The 16,924-nt window shown below is 39.9% G+C and overlaps 1 protein-coding gene across 10 annotated transcripts in view; it reads left to right on the forward strand.

Moving 5' to 3' along the window:
* Window positions 1-16,924, forward strand: part of TENM4 (teneurin transmembrane protein 4) — a 603,970-nt gene that overhangs the window by 442,542 nt on the left and 144,504 nt on the right. For all 10 annotated transcript variants that reach the window (XM_027677557.1, XM_027677560.1, XM_027677561.1 and 7 more), the window contains 3 exons: window positions 2,382-2,483; window positions 7,545-7,739; window positions 11,974-12,174. In XM_027677557.1, the coding sequence (XP_027533358.1) occupies window positions 2,382-2,483; window positions 7,545-7,739; window positions 11,974-12,174 (498 nt within the window). The remainder of the gene's footprint in view (window positions 1-2,381; window positions 2,484-7,544; window positions 7,740-11,973; window positions 12,175-16,924) is intronic.

Genomic DNA, 16,924 nt, shown 5'->3' on the forward strand with positions numbered 1-16,924 from the left:
TTTTACTTCTTTTCAAGGACTCAATTTAGTCCTTTAAAGCAAAAACTTGGAAAAAAGGGTTTTTTAGTTTTTTAATATACTAAAGTTGTTGTCTTAACGCTGGAAGTCTGTCCTGCATCAAGCTAATATAGGTATTCCCATTAACTTCAAAGGTCATGTGTGTCTTACATCTACACAGCGTTGCTACAGCTGGCAGACCCCGACCCAACATGGCAGTGTGATGATGAGGTGCCATGGGACAGCTACGTACTGCATTGATGCTGAATAGCATGGCCCTTCTCCTCTTCCCACTTTTCAGGCAGTAGAAAAAAAATTCACTGGTTTTTTTTCTCTGCTGCATTCACTTTTTTTGCCACCTTTTGAGCTTAACCAACTCACTGAAGAGTCTTACAAGTGCCAGAACCAGCACAAGAAGAGGGAGCTTAGAGTTGTTCCTAGGATGAGAGGATTAGAGGAAAAGGACTGACCCTTTCAGCAACAGGAGAAGTTAAATCTCCTTACCCATCTCATTATCTTGTTTCACAATACTCACACTGTGTATGTTCTTCATATGTGTAAGTATTTGTATGTGCACAAATAACTTCTTTTTCCTAAATTTCTGCATATATTTATTGAAGACAAGAAAACATAAACATTTTTTAAAAAGCATAGAGGGGAAAAAAAAGCCTTAAAGTAAATTTATTTTTGTTTTCAGCAGTGACATTAAACCATCACAAAGTTCTGAAGGTTGTATACACATGGGCTAATATCAACTTTTCATTTACAGGATAGATTTGTGTTTATACTTGCTATGCAGCGAGAGATAGCATTTCCAAATATTAGTATAAATGCACAAGGCCTGAGTCATTATTTCTTTATTCTAGGAAACATGACTGTTCTTTGATTGGAATAAAGATGGCAGCTCAAGCCTGAAGTGTTGACTACATGCTGTGACTGTTTTTCTATACACCATCAAGTGAATATCTGCTTAACTATAGAGCTTAAATGTTAGAAAACTGACAGCACTTCCTTGTACCTTCCTTGCTGCATGGAGCTGTCTGATGCCAGGACCTAAAACATAAATGCTTTAAACTGGTTTTATTATTTAAAATTACTGTTACCCTTCATGAATGATTAAATTACACCACATCCTTTAAAATGTCGTTCAGAAACCTCTGCTCTTTGGAGAACACCCATCCAGAAACAGGCTTCCTTTCATTTGTGATTAGAAACTGATCTGCACATCACTGCTACTGCTGGTTCTCTTCATTTGCACTGATTGGGAGTTTACAAATATCTTTCCTACCAGGAGGCTTCGTGAAGTATGTCTGTGAAAGTGCAGTCATTATTCACAGGGCAGAGATTTTCACCCCACTCTATAGTAGATGTACCACTAGTGCCCCTCCTGTATAACCAAATCCCGTTCTCATCTGATATGTGTCTTCCTTGGAGAAAATGTGAAATAGCAGTGTGGAATGAACCATGGTGTTACAACAACTTTCAAAGCTCTACTCACATTTACTCAGTCTTCACTCACAGTTTAGTCAAGAAAATAACATTATTTTCGTTCTCTTTTTGATGTGTTTACCAGCCTGTGTTGTTCTTTTATGAAAAATATGTTTTAGCCCCAGTATTGTGAACTGTCCTCAAAAGTGCCAGGTATCATTTTATTTACCTGTTAACTTTCCTTGAAAAATGAATAGCTGGTGTTTTTGTCAGAGTCAGGGAATTTGAGATGGCAACTAGGAACAGAAGAAAGTGTGGAATAGTCCCATTCCTGTTCCCCCAAGATACAATATTATGCCCAGAACTGTGACCTGTTAAATATATAATATAAATTATATATTATATAATGTATAATGTATTATATTCTATATAATATTGCAGAACAAATGAGAAGGAATTGGTTAGAAATATTCCTTGAACAGGCAGACAGGATGAATCAAGGGTCTGTGTTCAGTAAATTCATAGGGGAACATTTCTATCATAGCTCAGCTCTGTTTGGCACAAATAAATGCCCCAAGGTCACTTACCCAAGTCAACAAAATTGGACAAAAGGTATGTATTCTGCCATGAGAACGGTATGTATTGGTTCTCTCCAATAAATTCAAAGAGGAAAAATCATTGTAAAAGTACACAGGAAGAAAAGACATTTAGAAGTTTTCGGGTACTGAGTGAGAACAAAGCCTAGTGGACAGCTCATATTTAATCATAAGATTTCCAGTTGAACCATCTATTGCTGTAAATGGATGAGCATTGTTTAGCTGAGCTCAGACTAGTGCTTTCGGCTCCAAGTGCAGCAATGGCTTTGAAGTTTCAGCTGTCCTGCCGTCGAGAGCCCTCCCAAACTCAGAGGTGTTTTCTTGCCTAAAGAAGTATCTGAATTCTCTTTTATTTTCCAGAATCAGTGGATAACTGTCCCAGTAACTGCTATGGGAATGGAGACTGCGTGTCTGGGACTTGCCATTGCTTCCTTGGCTTTCTGGGCCCTGACTGCGGCAGAGGTGGGAATTTATACTTGATAAACTGTTTCCCTTTCCCCTTCCATTAACATTTTTCTTGTGGAAATGATATTCATGCCTGTGCCTTTGCAAAGTGCTCCTCACCCAGCTTGAGGATGCTGCGGTAGAATGGGAATAGGTTGGATCTGTGGATTTGTTTGCTACAAATATGTTTGCTACAAATATATTTGCTAAAATTTCAGCTGAGGGAGCAGCTGAGGGAGCTGGGGGTTGTTTAGCCTGGAGAAAAAGAGACTCAGCAGAGACCTTGTCACTCTCTACAAGTAAAAGAAAGGTGTAGCCAGGTGAGGGTCGGCCTCTTCTCCAAAGTAATAAGGACAAGAGGAAATGTCTTGCAGTCGTTCCAGAGGAGGTTTAGGTTGGATATTAGGAAAATTTCTTCACTGAAAGGCTTTTCAGGTACCGGAATATACTGCTCAGGGAAGTGGTAGAATCACTATCTCTGAAAGTGTTCAAAAGACTTGTAGATGTGGCTCTTAGGGACATTGTTTAGTGATGGACTGGCAGTGCTGGTTTAAAAGTTGGACTCAATGATCTTGGAGGGCTTGTCCAACCTAAACTATTCTATTATTCTATACTTGTCATGAGTGCTGTGCCCTTAGCAACAACACAACCCCTTAGGCTGCTTATGGAGAGACAAAATGTCACATTGGGTATTTTCTCTCTTGAAGTGACTTTAGAAAACATGACTTATAAATCTGTCATTATTGTTTGTTAGCAGAGCACTCTTGTCATGGTGTGGCACGACACTGTAATGATACTTTCTTTTAAGAGACTGATTATACAAAAAGTAAGTAAGTACCTTGCAAGTTTGCCTGAGCCTGGCTGTGGGAAGTGGGGCAGGGTTGGAGTAAGGCTAGGAGTGGAGTAATGGCAGGAAGAACTGGATACTCTGGCCAAAAGTGAAAACACTGGGAGGAGGGAAGGACGCTTACCCCAGTACACAATATAATACATATCTCTGCTCAAGTGATAAGTATTTTTAATAAATGGCTTCAGAAGGATTTTCTATGACCTGAATTTTTTAAGTTATTTAAGCATTTAAAAAACAAACTGAAGTACTTTTAGTAAGAACACATTTCAGGCCAAGAAATACTAACCTTGCTTGTGGGAAATGCTAGAATACTGTATACATCAACCTTTTCAAGGCCTTTTTTGGCTCAAACAGTCCAACAGACTAAGTACAGATTTATAAATTTGGGGAGGGAGGTAGTGTAAAAAGTTAGTGCCCACACAAGGAGCTTGCTAAGACAGCAGGTCAAAGCTTCACCCCAGCTCACTGCTGCTTCAGAAAGCAGGCTGGCTCCTTCCCAAGAGAGAGAGCTAAACTCTGTCCAACCCCAGTTCTCTCCCTTTCTAGCTGAGCTGGGGTCACATCCCTGCAGCCCAGCCAGGAGACAGAGATAAGGAGCTGCACACCCTCGGGGGCAGGCAGGAGCTCCCCGCTGGGGCGATGTGGGCCAGGCTGAACCCTGCGGTGTTTCAGAGTTCACAGCCCAGTAAGATGGATGTGGCAATCTGCATCCCTGAGAGCCGTTCTGTCAAACTTCTTGCTGACTCAGGTTACACTTGGTTTGCATTTCCTTACACTTGGTTTGCATTTCCAAGCTCTTTTTCAAATCCTTAGAGCTGGAAACAAAAGGAGGTTTTTTCCATGTCCTGCAGTGTATTCCATCTCACACATCCTAACTTCAAGTAGGGGCAGAAGTTCAGGGCTTGTTCCCCCCAAACCTCCCTGTAGAAGCTGTGGAGGAGAAGTTCCTTCACTGTGAGTCAGAATACCTAAACTTTTGTTCTGAATCCACTTTCAGAGGAGTTTACCTCCCCTGGTGGGTTATATCCTGAGCTTTCTCAGGCCCTTCAGTGGAGCCCTGTGAGTGTCTCCCATTTCACTAGAGCACTTACTCTGGCTGATAGCAACACCTTTTATTCAACTCTGTCTTTTTGCTAAGAATCATCTGGGTTCAGATCACAGATTACCTTCTGTCTTTAGGAAGACGCATTAGTACCTGGAGTGTCAAAATAATATTTGTGTATGCATTTCCACGCAGTAGGCTTGTTAAATGGGTCATGTTGCCATGAGTGCGAGATCCAAGGCCCCCAGCATTGGCTTCCTGTTGGTTTAGAGGGGCATCTAGGATGCTGCTTTTGAGCTACAAATCTCTGAAAGGCAGCATGTGTAAGGCTGCTACAGTATTCGTCTGCAACCATTTATCAGACCCTGTATGAAGCAGTAATCCTTAAATAAGCAGGTCCCTGCCCACGTGAAGATTTCTAGGTCATGGATTTCCTGTCTGTTCCTTTGTTTCAGTTCAGACTTGTAATTCACCATCCAAAGGAATGGGAAATTCTGGAACAGGAAGCCTTTCTATTTTTAGTAATAGTTGATAATTAATGTATTATTAACCAATTATTTTAAACAAAGTAAATGAGAGCAAGTCACCAGAGGTGTATTTCATGGGCCTTTTAAAGGTCTTCTTGGACATGGGAGATGGTGGTTTCAAATTCTGTGTAAAGTAAACAAACAAACAATCTTACTCTCTGATGCTGCACTTTACAAGAAACAGGGTGTGTATTTGGGTTGTTGCTATCATTACCACACTAGAGAATTACTATAATTTTGCCATCTTAAACATTGTTTGTTGGAATCTGAATGATCAAATAATAATTATACATATTTATATATGGAAGAGAGTTGCAAAAGTAACAGTGGAAAAAAATCAGAAATCTCTTTTTACTTTATTCATTATTGCATAATACAGAGGAGGTCTTGTTCTTGCCATTGCCTTGACATTTGCAGCATTTGCAGCAGCACTTTCTAGGTTATGCCTAAGGTGTTCTCCACAGAAGGCTCTGTAGAGTGCCAGTCTCCTTGCAGATGGCCAGTAATTTATCTGATCTGGTACTGTGATCAGCTGTCTTGTCAGAAAACCTGTAAGTCTTTCTCAGCAACCTCTCACTGGTTAAAGGCAATCATTCTTTCTTCTTGTTGAAAAGAGCTGCAAACTATCCCCTGCAACTGCCTTGAAAGAACAAGGTCCATTACTGAGCACTGAAATTTGAGATGGGGAGGCAGAAAATTTCATCAGCTTAGCTGAAAAGTGAAATTACAGAGTGAGTTTGCTGTGAACCATGTACACAACACAATGTATCTTAAACAATTTATGTCTCATATAGGTAGATACCTGCTTGCAAATGATGCACTTGCAGTGCACTACTGCAATGTGAACAGGGAACTGTTATTACTCCCCAGTAATAACAGTTGCCAAATTCCTTTCTTTTCTAAACCTCTTTTATCTTGGTCAGGCAAATAAAGTTCACTGCATATCAAACTGGCTTAACAGAGCTGGCAATACTTTGTATTTTATTGAAGCTGCTTTAGTTCTGTAACACTCAAACTGACTTGACTATAAGGACACATGGAAACAACTCAAGATGTGCATTGTGAGATTATCGTATAAAAGATGGAAAGAGAAGGAGGAAAGTTTCCCTTAACCATGTTAATACCTCTTCCCACACCTAACCAGAGCCAGGAACAAAGCAAAATAGGAATACTGTATTCGTCACGTACCTAATGCAGTTGAATTAAGCAGCAGACTGGAATATTCATTTCACATTTGTCCTGCATAAAATTGTTCATAAATTGCCTTTCAGAGAGGCTGATGTGCAACAGTGAACAAGAGAAGTCAGTGTTCAATATGTGTCCTTGCAGCTGAGTTTCAGCAAAATGAAATGGAAGAGAACAGGGCTTAAGGAAGAAGTTTCAAGGGATAGGAACAGGGAAAGACTGTTCCTTCTGAGAGAGTGAAGTCAGCATCTTCCTTGGAAAAATCAGAGCAGAGAACAAAAGGAGCATAAGGTGGCAGGTGTGGAAAATGGAAAAGGGAGAAGGTATCATCTGAGAGGACCTGGAGAAAGCTTGGAGAGCGGTGCTTATCAAAGCTATGGTCATGGAGGCTGGGGTCTGGTCCTTGATGCACTCTCCTTCCTTGGGGAGCCGTTTCTGTATCCTTCAGTTCATCCCATCCCACTGCCTGGCACTTTCCAAATTTAGCTCTGAAAACACTTAATCCTGGGATCCATCATGCCACAGCTTGAGCTTGTCACCTTCTTCTTCTTCCCTTTATCACAGTGAAGAAACCCTGTATGTGCTTGGCCTTGAGAGTCAGCTGACTTTGCTGGAAACAAGGGCAATTAAAAATCCTCCATAAATTGATACAGAGGATAGATTTGTAGAACTTTTATTACAGGGAACTTGGAAAGAGTAGAGGCCAGTTTTTCATTGTGGCTGATGTTGAATGGAGTCCAGAGAGGTGATAAAAAAAGGGGACTGGAGCTTCGATCAGAATCATAGAATTGTTAAGGTTGGAAAAGACCTCTAAAACTCTATCATCGAGTTCAGCTATTAACCCAGCACTGCCAAGTCCACCACTAAACCATGTCCCCAAATGCCACATCTGCGTGTCTTTTAAATTCCAGCAGAGATGGTGACTGAGTCACTTCCTTGGGCAGCCTTTTCCAGTGCTTGACAAGCCTTTCAGGGAAGAAAGTCGATAGTTGATGGTATGATATGAGCTATATCAGGGAAATAGTCTCAGTGTGGCATTCTGGGCTCTGAGCACAGCAACTGAAACCCATAAAGTGTGCTACTAAGGTCTACAGCAGAGAGGGTGTCAAGGAAAGTATGAAGTCTGGCAGAAGGTCAGGGATAGCGATAAGCAATCTAAAGTCAGTGATGCTGCTGAAAGAAGACACCAATACATTGAAAAATCAGAATACAAGAAAATACTGAGTTTAGTTAGTGAAAAAAGGTATCAGAGACACAAAGTGAGGAGATATTCTAACTCAAGAGCACTGTTACAAGAGAATACAGTCAACAGCTGTGTGTCATCCATGTAAAAAAATTGGTTTTGGCAAAGAAAAGAAGAACATACCCCAGTGAAGACTGTATATGAAGACTGTAAATCACACTCTTGTGGTCTTTTTTGAAGTGAGAGCCATGTACAGTTTTGTTTTAATGTGGTTTTTGTTGTCTGTCCCCAGCATCCTGCCCAGTGCTGTGCAGTGGAAATGGGCAGTACATGAAGGGAAGGTGCTTGTGCCATAGTGGCTGGAAGGGAGCAGAGTGTGATGTCCCAACGAACCAGTGCATTGATGTCTCCTGCAATAACCATGGCACGTGCATCATGGGGACCTGTATCTGCAACCCAGGATACAAAGGCGAGAGCTGTGAAGAAGGTATTTGCAAGATACATTCAATTAGCCCTTTACTTTGATTGTCGCTCTGTAATTGCATGGATGGAGGCAATTCAGAATCGGACTGGCACTTAAACAGAACAGTAATAGGCACCTTAGAGATACAATAGATGGATGCAACATAAAAATGATATGTTGTCATAACTCGTCGTTAGCTATCATATTTGTTCAATAATTGGATGAAAAGCCATCAAATGTTTCAGATAGACACATCTAGTTGAAAGACCAGAACGTTTAATCATATGTTCAAATGTTCTTATTAAAGCATCGATTCCATTTACACATCTAAACGTATAATTATTTTACAGTGCTTTCTTCTCTGCTTGCTATGCCAACCAATTTCAGTTGCTTACGTACACAAAATGGTGGCATGTGAGAGGAAGTCCGAGATTCTTGTCAGCTTTAAAAGCTTAGAAATGCTCAGGACTTGAATTAAATTCTGCTTCAAAATCAGATATTATTTTAATGGCTCTTCCATAGCTTTTTTCCTCACATTAGCCCTCAAACATTTTTCATTTACATTTGGATTTATGGCTCAGAAATATGGTACCTTTTAGTACTTATCTTTAATCTCTTTGTGTAGGAACTCACCTGCCAACATAAACCTTTATCTTCCTGAGCCTGTGACTGCTTCTTATTGCTAAATGAAAAAGTGGACAGTTTTGTAAGTGTATAAATCATTCAGAGAGTTATAAAAATACATCCAAAAGTGCCTTATTTAAAGAATAATGTACCACACTTTTGAAAACTATTCTCGAAATTCTGTGCAGGTGACTTGATAAATAAGTGTGCTTAAATTATGCTTCTACAAGTACATGTGTAAGGCCTCTTCACCAACTGAGAGATTTAAAACATTATTTGACACATGTTTAAGAATCACAATGGCTTGAATTAATTTATGGTTGTTTTTATTATGAGGGATACAGATTTATCTGAAATGGCTTTATTTTACGGACAATGAAAATAGGCTAGATTGGATTCAGATATTCAAATGGCATCTAATCTGGCAATTCTTTTGAAGTGTTAAACATATTGGAGTGGGACATAGCTTCAGTGTCAGTAAATGTTAGAGACGAAGACGGTATCAGCTCTTATAACAATAAGCCATCTCTTGAGGAAGCTTCATTTTGGCTTAAAGCACAATTCAGTGAAGCTGTGGGGCATGCAAAACCCAAAGACGGTGACTACTGAAGTAGCTTTAAAGCTTCTCTGTAGACTTCTTATTTACTAGATCATATCTTTACTGGATAAACAGAAATGAAAAGATCCTGATTTTGCCTCCAGCCAGAAGTGTTTAATGTGTGTAAATCAGAGTGAGATTCACCCTTTTTCTAACAGGAACCTTTTTTCCCCTGGTCTCATTTAAAGCAGAAAAGCCAGACACTACTCAGTTATTCTATGTTATCACTGTAGTGGGGGACAGTGTCAGTCCCACTAGGTCAAAACTTGAAAAAGGAGGAAGAACAAAGAGAACAAGGTTTTTCTTATGGGCCGTTTAGTATTTTTCCAAGCATGCATGTTTTTGATATTCAAGGCATAATTTGTATTGTATTGTGAGGGGGGAAGTAACTCAGAAATATGCCATTTGGGAAATCTTGAGGACATATATATATATATATATATTTAGATCTAGTAAAAAAGTTGATTTATGCTATTTTTTAAATTGCTTTTACTCTTTAATTTCTCTTCTAAGAAGGACCATCTGGTATTGATTACTCTTTATTATTTCTTAGTAGCTTCACGGCTTGGTCCATGTTTATAGTGGGTTTTCATTCCAGGGTTTCTTCTGTCTTTTCTTTTTTCCTCATAGAAGTTCAGCAATGTTTATAAAACATCAGCCAACAATCTTACGTGAGTTTTTCTTTTTTTCTTCCTTAGTTTATTGGCCCATATTTTATAAGGCATGGGCTAAGTCAGTGAGACATTACAAGGAGGGGAGCAAATTTAAGCAGTGAAAAATGAGAAGTTACTCTTTGGGCACCGAATAAGCCTAATAACTTGTGTGACCAATGAAGCATGAAGCATATTGGGGAAAAGTGTAGAAGAGACACTAACCTTGCTTGCTGCATGATTTATCTCCCTGGCAAAGATTCTGCACAAGGCTGAACTATAAACGGGGCATTTTCCAACCAGGAATTTTACCATCTGGGACATTTTCTAACCAACAACACAGACATATGCTTTTTTTTTTTCTTTTTCCAGGTATACTAGATTTTGTCAGCTCTGCCCTCCTGCCCAGCTCCCCACCTCTACTTCTCCTAGAGCTGAGCAGCTAAATTTGTCAAGCACTACTCCCTAAAAATATACCATTGTACTCCAAATCCACTAAGCAATTGATTAAGAAGAAAGCGGAGGCCCGTAATCCTGTCCCAGGGCCCTTCCGATGGTGCCGAAAACCTAAAGAGATACAGCTAGGAGGCTGAGATTTAAGTAGCCATTGTGTGTGACATTTTCTGAAAGGGCTCATTTCAACATGAAAAATGGCCTTGGGATTATGATAAATGGGGGGTTCTGACATGCACGTTCCCCTCCTATAATCGTCTGTGTTAGAGCTGAGATAGCAGATTGTCTGCCTCCTGTGATGGAGGCCCCTGTAAAACTCACCTTTTTCCCAGCTGACCTTCAGAGGGGATGATTAATTGCCTGGAGGTAGCCTCTTGTCAGTTAGCCTGTGAACTTTGTTCCCTATGTTCAAACCATCTGCTGAGAATGGACGAGGCTGCTAGTCCATCCCTTAGTCCTTTTCATACTTATTACTGCTGAGAAAGAACAGGGCCAGGGCTTCAAGGGTTTCATGCTAAAATTGGCACCATAGCTCCCAGCTCACTAACAGTGAAGGAGATTTATAGACTCATCCTTTCCAGCCTCTTACAATTTTCGAGGATTGTTCCAGCTATGAGCAGAGCTCCAGGAATTAAACAAAAAAGAAAATTCTCTCCCATGCCTTGGGATAGTAATAACTAAGCCATTACTTGTCAGATTGAGAAGGGTTTGAGAATTCAGGGAACTATCAGAGCAGCTGTTGTGTTTCCTTTTAAGGTTTCTGTGTCTTAAACAGGTCAGTGGAATTCTTATTAGCTTTTACAGGGGGCAAAAAACTGAACCACAAGCCTGCTGTGTGTACGGTGGCCGTGTTCTGCTCTGCTGTATCAGAGCCAGGAGTTGGACAGCTTTCCCTATGCTGTTTAGCCAGACTGACACTTGTCACTAATCCCCAGGGCACTGCCACACACCATTTCAAGAGATGGGAAGAATTTCTCTAGGCTGTCCTATCAGCTTTTATATATAAATAGACAGTCACCTCCTCCAGTTGTTTTTTTTTGGAAGGGTGTCTAGTGCATTAAAAATTTCCAATTGCTGGGTGAAATTCCCCTGTGGGCAGAGGAGCTGACAGTTGCCTAAAAAACACATAACTCAGGAATCAGGCAAGAGTACATTTGGTCTTTTGGTGTATATAGCTATATACCTAACTGGATAGTCTCCTATCTTGTTAGGAAAGTGACTCTTTGGGGGGGGGAAGTAAATTCCAAACATTTAAAAAAGAGTATTAATTGATCAAAAATAAAACCAGGAGAACATCAATATAAAAAAATACATGATTTTGTTTTACTCCAGAAAACTGTCTAAGTATATATTTAACGTGAAATTTATATAAGTCTCTGTGAAAGCTGTATAGATTTAAGCATATTCTTTAATTTAAGCATGTATTTTGCTGAATAAGAATGTCAGCTTCTGCTGAATCTTTACACAAAATTCTCTCTCAGAAAACTAGGGCTCAGCTTTGAATTCATTAGTAATAGTAATTTAGGTTACTCTAACAGAATAAATGGAAGCACAATATTGTACAAGAGAATACTATTCTTATGCTATTCTTAATTGATATTAGCCTGTTCTTGCCAGAAGGATCATTTATTAGTGCAGACTTGGATAAAAGAGTAGATTTCATCATTAATTTTTCTCTGTTTTTCACTTAAGTGTTTTAGGTCTCACTGCCTTTTAGGGACACTGACTTCTTGGAGGAAGCATCTGTTTTGTGCACAGCGGGGCTTTTTGGTTGGAACCTTGAGATTATATATTATATATTATATATTATATATTATATATTATATATTATTATATAAGTGCATTTGTGTAGATGGCAGTCTGATGGCTTTTTTTTCTGAAATTCCCATTTGCTCTTGCTGTCTGTCTGCTTCCTCTTCCTCCTCACATATAGTGGACTGCATGGATCCTACCTGCTCAGGACGAGGTGTGTGCGTGCGAGGAGAATGTCACTGCTCTGTTGGCTGGGGAGGAACAAATTGTGAAACCCCGAGAGCTACTTGTCTGGATCAGTGCTCTGGTCATGGGACCTTCCTCCCGGATACTGGACTCTGCAGCTGCGATCCCAACTGGACTGGACATGATTGCTCAATCGGTAACGTCAGCAGTGACTGACTCTTGGTTTTTATTTTAGTTAAACTTTGTAAAGTCTTCTTGCACTTAGATCTGCAAAAAAAGTGCTACAAATGTGTTCTAGTCAAGCACATGCAGGGCATGACTGGAAGCAGAAATTCCATAGCTCAACTACATAAATAATTCTGTTTCCATTGCTGAGCATAGAGTAATACAATAAATAACCGCATTAAAGCCATCTAGGCTTGCTATTGTTCATCATATGGCTGTGAATGTAATTGATGGTCTACATATAACTGCTTGTTCTAGTGTTAGTTCTTGGTGAATCCCACTAGCCACCAAAGGGTCTGTTTTGATTTTTAGGAGATGACTAAATAATCTTTAGGTGGCTGTAAACAAGAAGGAAGAGGTGGCAATCTGTCAGTTCTCCTTTCCTTTCTGAATTCAAAGCCCATGCTTTTCTAGGCTCAGCTAGAGGAGGATGAGTGCCACATGAGGTTCATATAAAATACTATCCTCTATCAAGTAAAAAATAAGTTTACTGATTAAAAGTATTTGATAGTACAAGCACCTACCAAGAAGACACATTTTATGGGCAGTTTTGTGTAGAGGTTTAGAATCTGCAACTTCATTCCTCTGCTGAATGGGCATCTTGCTCAAGATCTCCATCAGGTATGTGAACTGAAGGCTAAAGAAAATCTATTCAGGAACCTTTTCTTCCAATTGCAATTAGCTTTTAGAGAAACACTGAGAAATGCTAGAATACGTTAAATAGTCAGAACCCATGGAACATTAGTCCTTTGGCTTTTGTCCTGTATTTTGTGCTCACAAACAAGAGACTCCAGCAATAACAGCTTCTATACCTTACACAGCTGGAGTGGAACTAGGCCAAAAATCCAGGGCAGCTCAGTATAAGCAATGAAATGAAAGGAGTTTTCAGCAAAGCAGCCTCAAAAAAATAGCTATTAGGAGAGTGGATATAGTAGAAAAATTATGTAAACAACATTTTCACTGAGGAATCACTATCATGAGTAAAGAAAATCAGGTTAGCTGCTTGCAAGTAGTTTAAGAGAGTAACTTCCAAGGATGAGGCAAACTGAATAAACTGGTGCTAAGAATATTAAAAAAAATCTTTTTGACAATCATCATTTAGGTTAGATGTTAGAAGCTTGTCATAAAATAAAATTGACTGGACTGAGGAATAAGCAGAAGCAGCCTAGGGCTGAAACTAGGTTGATCAAAACTTTTGCAGAGGTAGCTACAGAAACTATCATGTATTGAAAGGAGGATAAATTTAGTGCCAGGCTTTTCCTTTCCCCATATTAACATCTTCAATTCCATACTCTGTGGGTTTATTTATAAGGCCACCATAAGGGGAAAGGTAGTCGTGTATTTCTAGAGATTTTGTAGCATAGTTCATAATTGAGTCATTATTCTGAATGTGTATGGAGGTTTGGGGATTGCAGGGATGGATTTGGAAAAATGTTTATTTCTACACACAAACAGAATTCACTTTCCCTTTGTTAACCTGAGGGGTCATGTACAGATGATTTATAAGCATTCCTTATACTGCTTATATAAATCCATCTAGTGCAAACTTTCTTTGGCAGCATGAGGTTATTTGAGACAAACTTGACCATCATTCCAAGACCTTTTTCCTTACCAAGCTGCTTGTAACATTGAGGTTATTGTGCCTCACAGCTAAAATCACAGTTAAGGTGATTTGTAAACTTCCATTTCAAACCCAGACCTTTCCACTGAATTGATGACTTGATTTGAAAGACAGATTTACTTACAGCATATGTGGTACTCTTCTTGAATGATTAAAATAGAGCGAGCAGGGACGCTACTACATGTAGCAACACATTGCCCAACCCAGTGGGGTGGAGGTTTTGTAGAAGGGACTAAAGGGGTCAGATTTCATTGTTGTATAAAACAGGACCAAACAGAGCAGAAGAATTATTAAGGGAAAGAAGGAAGGACTTGCATAGATCACTCTCAGCTCAGCAAAGCTGTTAGGACTGTGTTCAGTCCCAATGAAATCTATAGGACTGTGCTGACGTGGCCTAGTGCCAAGGACAGTCCCTTTCATAAGCTACATGGAGAGGCAGACTTTGAGAACAGCATAATCATCTAAAAACCCAGAATATGAAGAGGCACAGTGGATTTTCCAGCTCTTAACACCTTTAAGTCAAGACTAGTACCTATCTGCAGTGCTGTATGCTATATTCATTTAGAAGGTTTTTGGGCAGTATGGAAGCAGTAGGTGAAAGTCTGTGGATTGTCAGATGTGGAAAGAAACACTAGACTCTCTTTGAACCTTAGACTCCATCTTTCAGCTAAGTAGGTAGATTTCACCTGCTCTTAGTGGTAATCTTAGAGAAACAGATTTCTGCGTAAAACTCTCAATTTTCACAAAATAATAATATTACAGAGATTTCTCTTTCATGTTTATATTATCTTTTTTCATTCCACTTAGCCTGTGTCCTCATAGACAAGCTGTGTAATTCAATCTCTTTTGAGAGATTCCTACTCTGAACTGCATTGTAGGAAGAAGTAATTATATGTTTGGGGCTTTTTTTTTGCTTTACATGTCTACCCCCTGCCAATATATCTTGAAATAGGGCTGCTGCCAAACTATCTCAGATTTTTCAGTCTGGAAAAATGCTTCTTAAACATACTTCACCCTTTCATGCAAGGGACAGTTTTGTAGGATTCCTCCTCCTTCAGTATGCACTACTTTTCTGATAGATTCCCAAATATTAAAAAAAAAGGTCTCTTAGAGAAACATGCAGAAATAAGCCTGGAGATAACTTGTACTGAGCAGCAAAAGAGACATTTTGAATTCTCCATGGGGGAATTCAATCCCTTCCCTTTTGCATCTTAGTACTGTTGCACAAGCAAATACAAAAAAGCTCTTTATAACCCAGTTCAGCTAGCTAAGTCCAAGGCAATGCTTAGTACAAGAAAGGTAATTAAGGAAACACTGACCCTAGTTTCTCCAGGGTCTACCATCACAGATCCTCAGTATTGCAGGCTTTTGGTGGGCTATCTCCCTTCACCTCTTAATGAGCCCTAGCTGGCAACTAATGAAGCCATTATGGGGCAGGTCTCTTAACCTCTTATTGTCTGAGTGTATTGGGAAGAAGGAAGTGGCCTGTGCTACAATGGGAAACAGAACTCAATAGGTGGTATAGTTTCACTCTTGACCTATTTAAACTGGACCAAGTATTTCTAGCTAATTAAGAGGCAACACACCATTTACCGTAAGACCTATTTGCTGACTGCAGTGAATGAATAGGTGAGTCATGTCATCTGCATTGGGGGAATGCACCGTTTACCAGAGGGATCTCAGTGATGCATCAGTACAATCCCAGGCCCATCAAAACAGTATTATGCTTGGATGCAAAAGCATTATTAAAGGAATTAAGTTAGCTGGTGTTGTCCTTCACTCTCCTCAAATTTAAATCAGTGATTTTCAAACTGTTGTCTGTTTGGTAGTTGACATCTTGGCGTGCATGATATACACTAGAAGCATTGAAAAGTTGAATATATGAAGCAGCAATAGAAATTATGTTCTCTGTGTAATAAGTACTGACTTTTTCTGGGCAGTTGACAGTGGTTGTAGATTGACCTGCATGCAGATAAGGATTCCTTCTGCATTGCTCATTTGTAATAACTCACTTTATGCATGGTTGACATCCAGGCTCTACCTCAGACCCTTAAAAGTACACTGGAGAAGAGCAGTAGAAGGAATAGTACTTTGTATATGGTGGTCCTAAATTGTCAAGGGAGACATGAAATCCTGGGCTGCACATTTAATGATACCAGTTAGAAACTGGAAGCTGGGACTCAGTAAAGAGGTAGGAGGTTATGATGTTTTATTTCACATTTTGAAAAGAGTGAGAGAGAATGCCTGACTAGAGATTGAGGCTGAGCTTGAATGATCATATCTCAAGAAATCTAGTAGTTTGACCCTATTCATAGCTACTCTCATCACTTCTGCAGCTAACATGTTTTTTTGAGGATATGGCCTTTTTCTTTATGACTACCCTTTTTTCCCCACTGTGGCAGGGAAGAAATGCTCCTTCTCAGTGACTTGTTGCCAAACTTTGTTATTAAGGTCTATGATCACAAAGATATTTAGGCATTTAAATTTACCTTAAGCAAATGCAGATTATTGAGCTTTACTACAGTGTTGCAGACAACTTATCAACTTCTGAGACATCCTACCATCTAGAGCTGTCTATTGCAAAAGTACCTTAGTTTCCTAAACTTCTGTGGCACTTAAACAGGTGCCTCCTCAATCTGAGAATGCATTGGACGTGCTCTCTCACTTCTTGGGAGAGTATCCTACCTACCAGGTCAATGCAGATGCTACAAGCAGTTAGCTCAAAGAAAACAGTGAACTGGCTGGGCCAATCCAGTTTGGCAAGGGCAACAGAGCTGGGGAAGGATCTGGAGCACAGGTCTGATGAGGAGCAGCTGAGGGAGCTGTGGGTGTTCAGCCTAAAGAAAAGAAGGCTCAGGGTTGACCTTATTGCTCTCTACAACTACCTGAAAAGAGGTTGTAGCCATGTGGGAGTTGCTCTCTTCTCCAGGTAACAAGGGACAGGACAAAAGGAAATGGCCTCAATTTGTCTGGGGGAGACTTAGGTTGGAAATTAGGAAAAATTTCTTCACTGAAAGGGTTTGTCAAGCACTGGAAGAGACGGCCCAGGAAAGCGGTGGAGTCACCATCCCTGGAGGGATTTAAGACATGTGTATGTGGC

The sequence above is a fragment of the Neopelma chrysocephalum genome, unplaced genomic scaffold (genome assembly GCF_003984885.1).
Source record: "Neopelma chrysocephalum unplaced genomic scaffold, ASM398488v2 Primary Assembly neopelma1_43, whole genome shotgun sequence".
Lineage (NCBI taxonomy): Eukaryota > Metazoa > Chordata > Aves > Passeriformes > Pipridae > Neopelma > Neopelma chrysocephalum.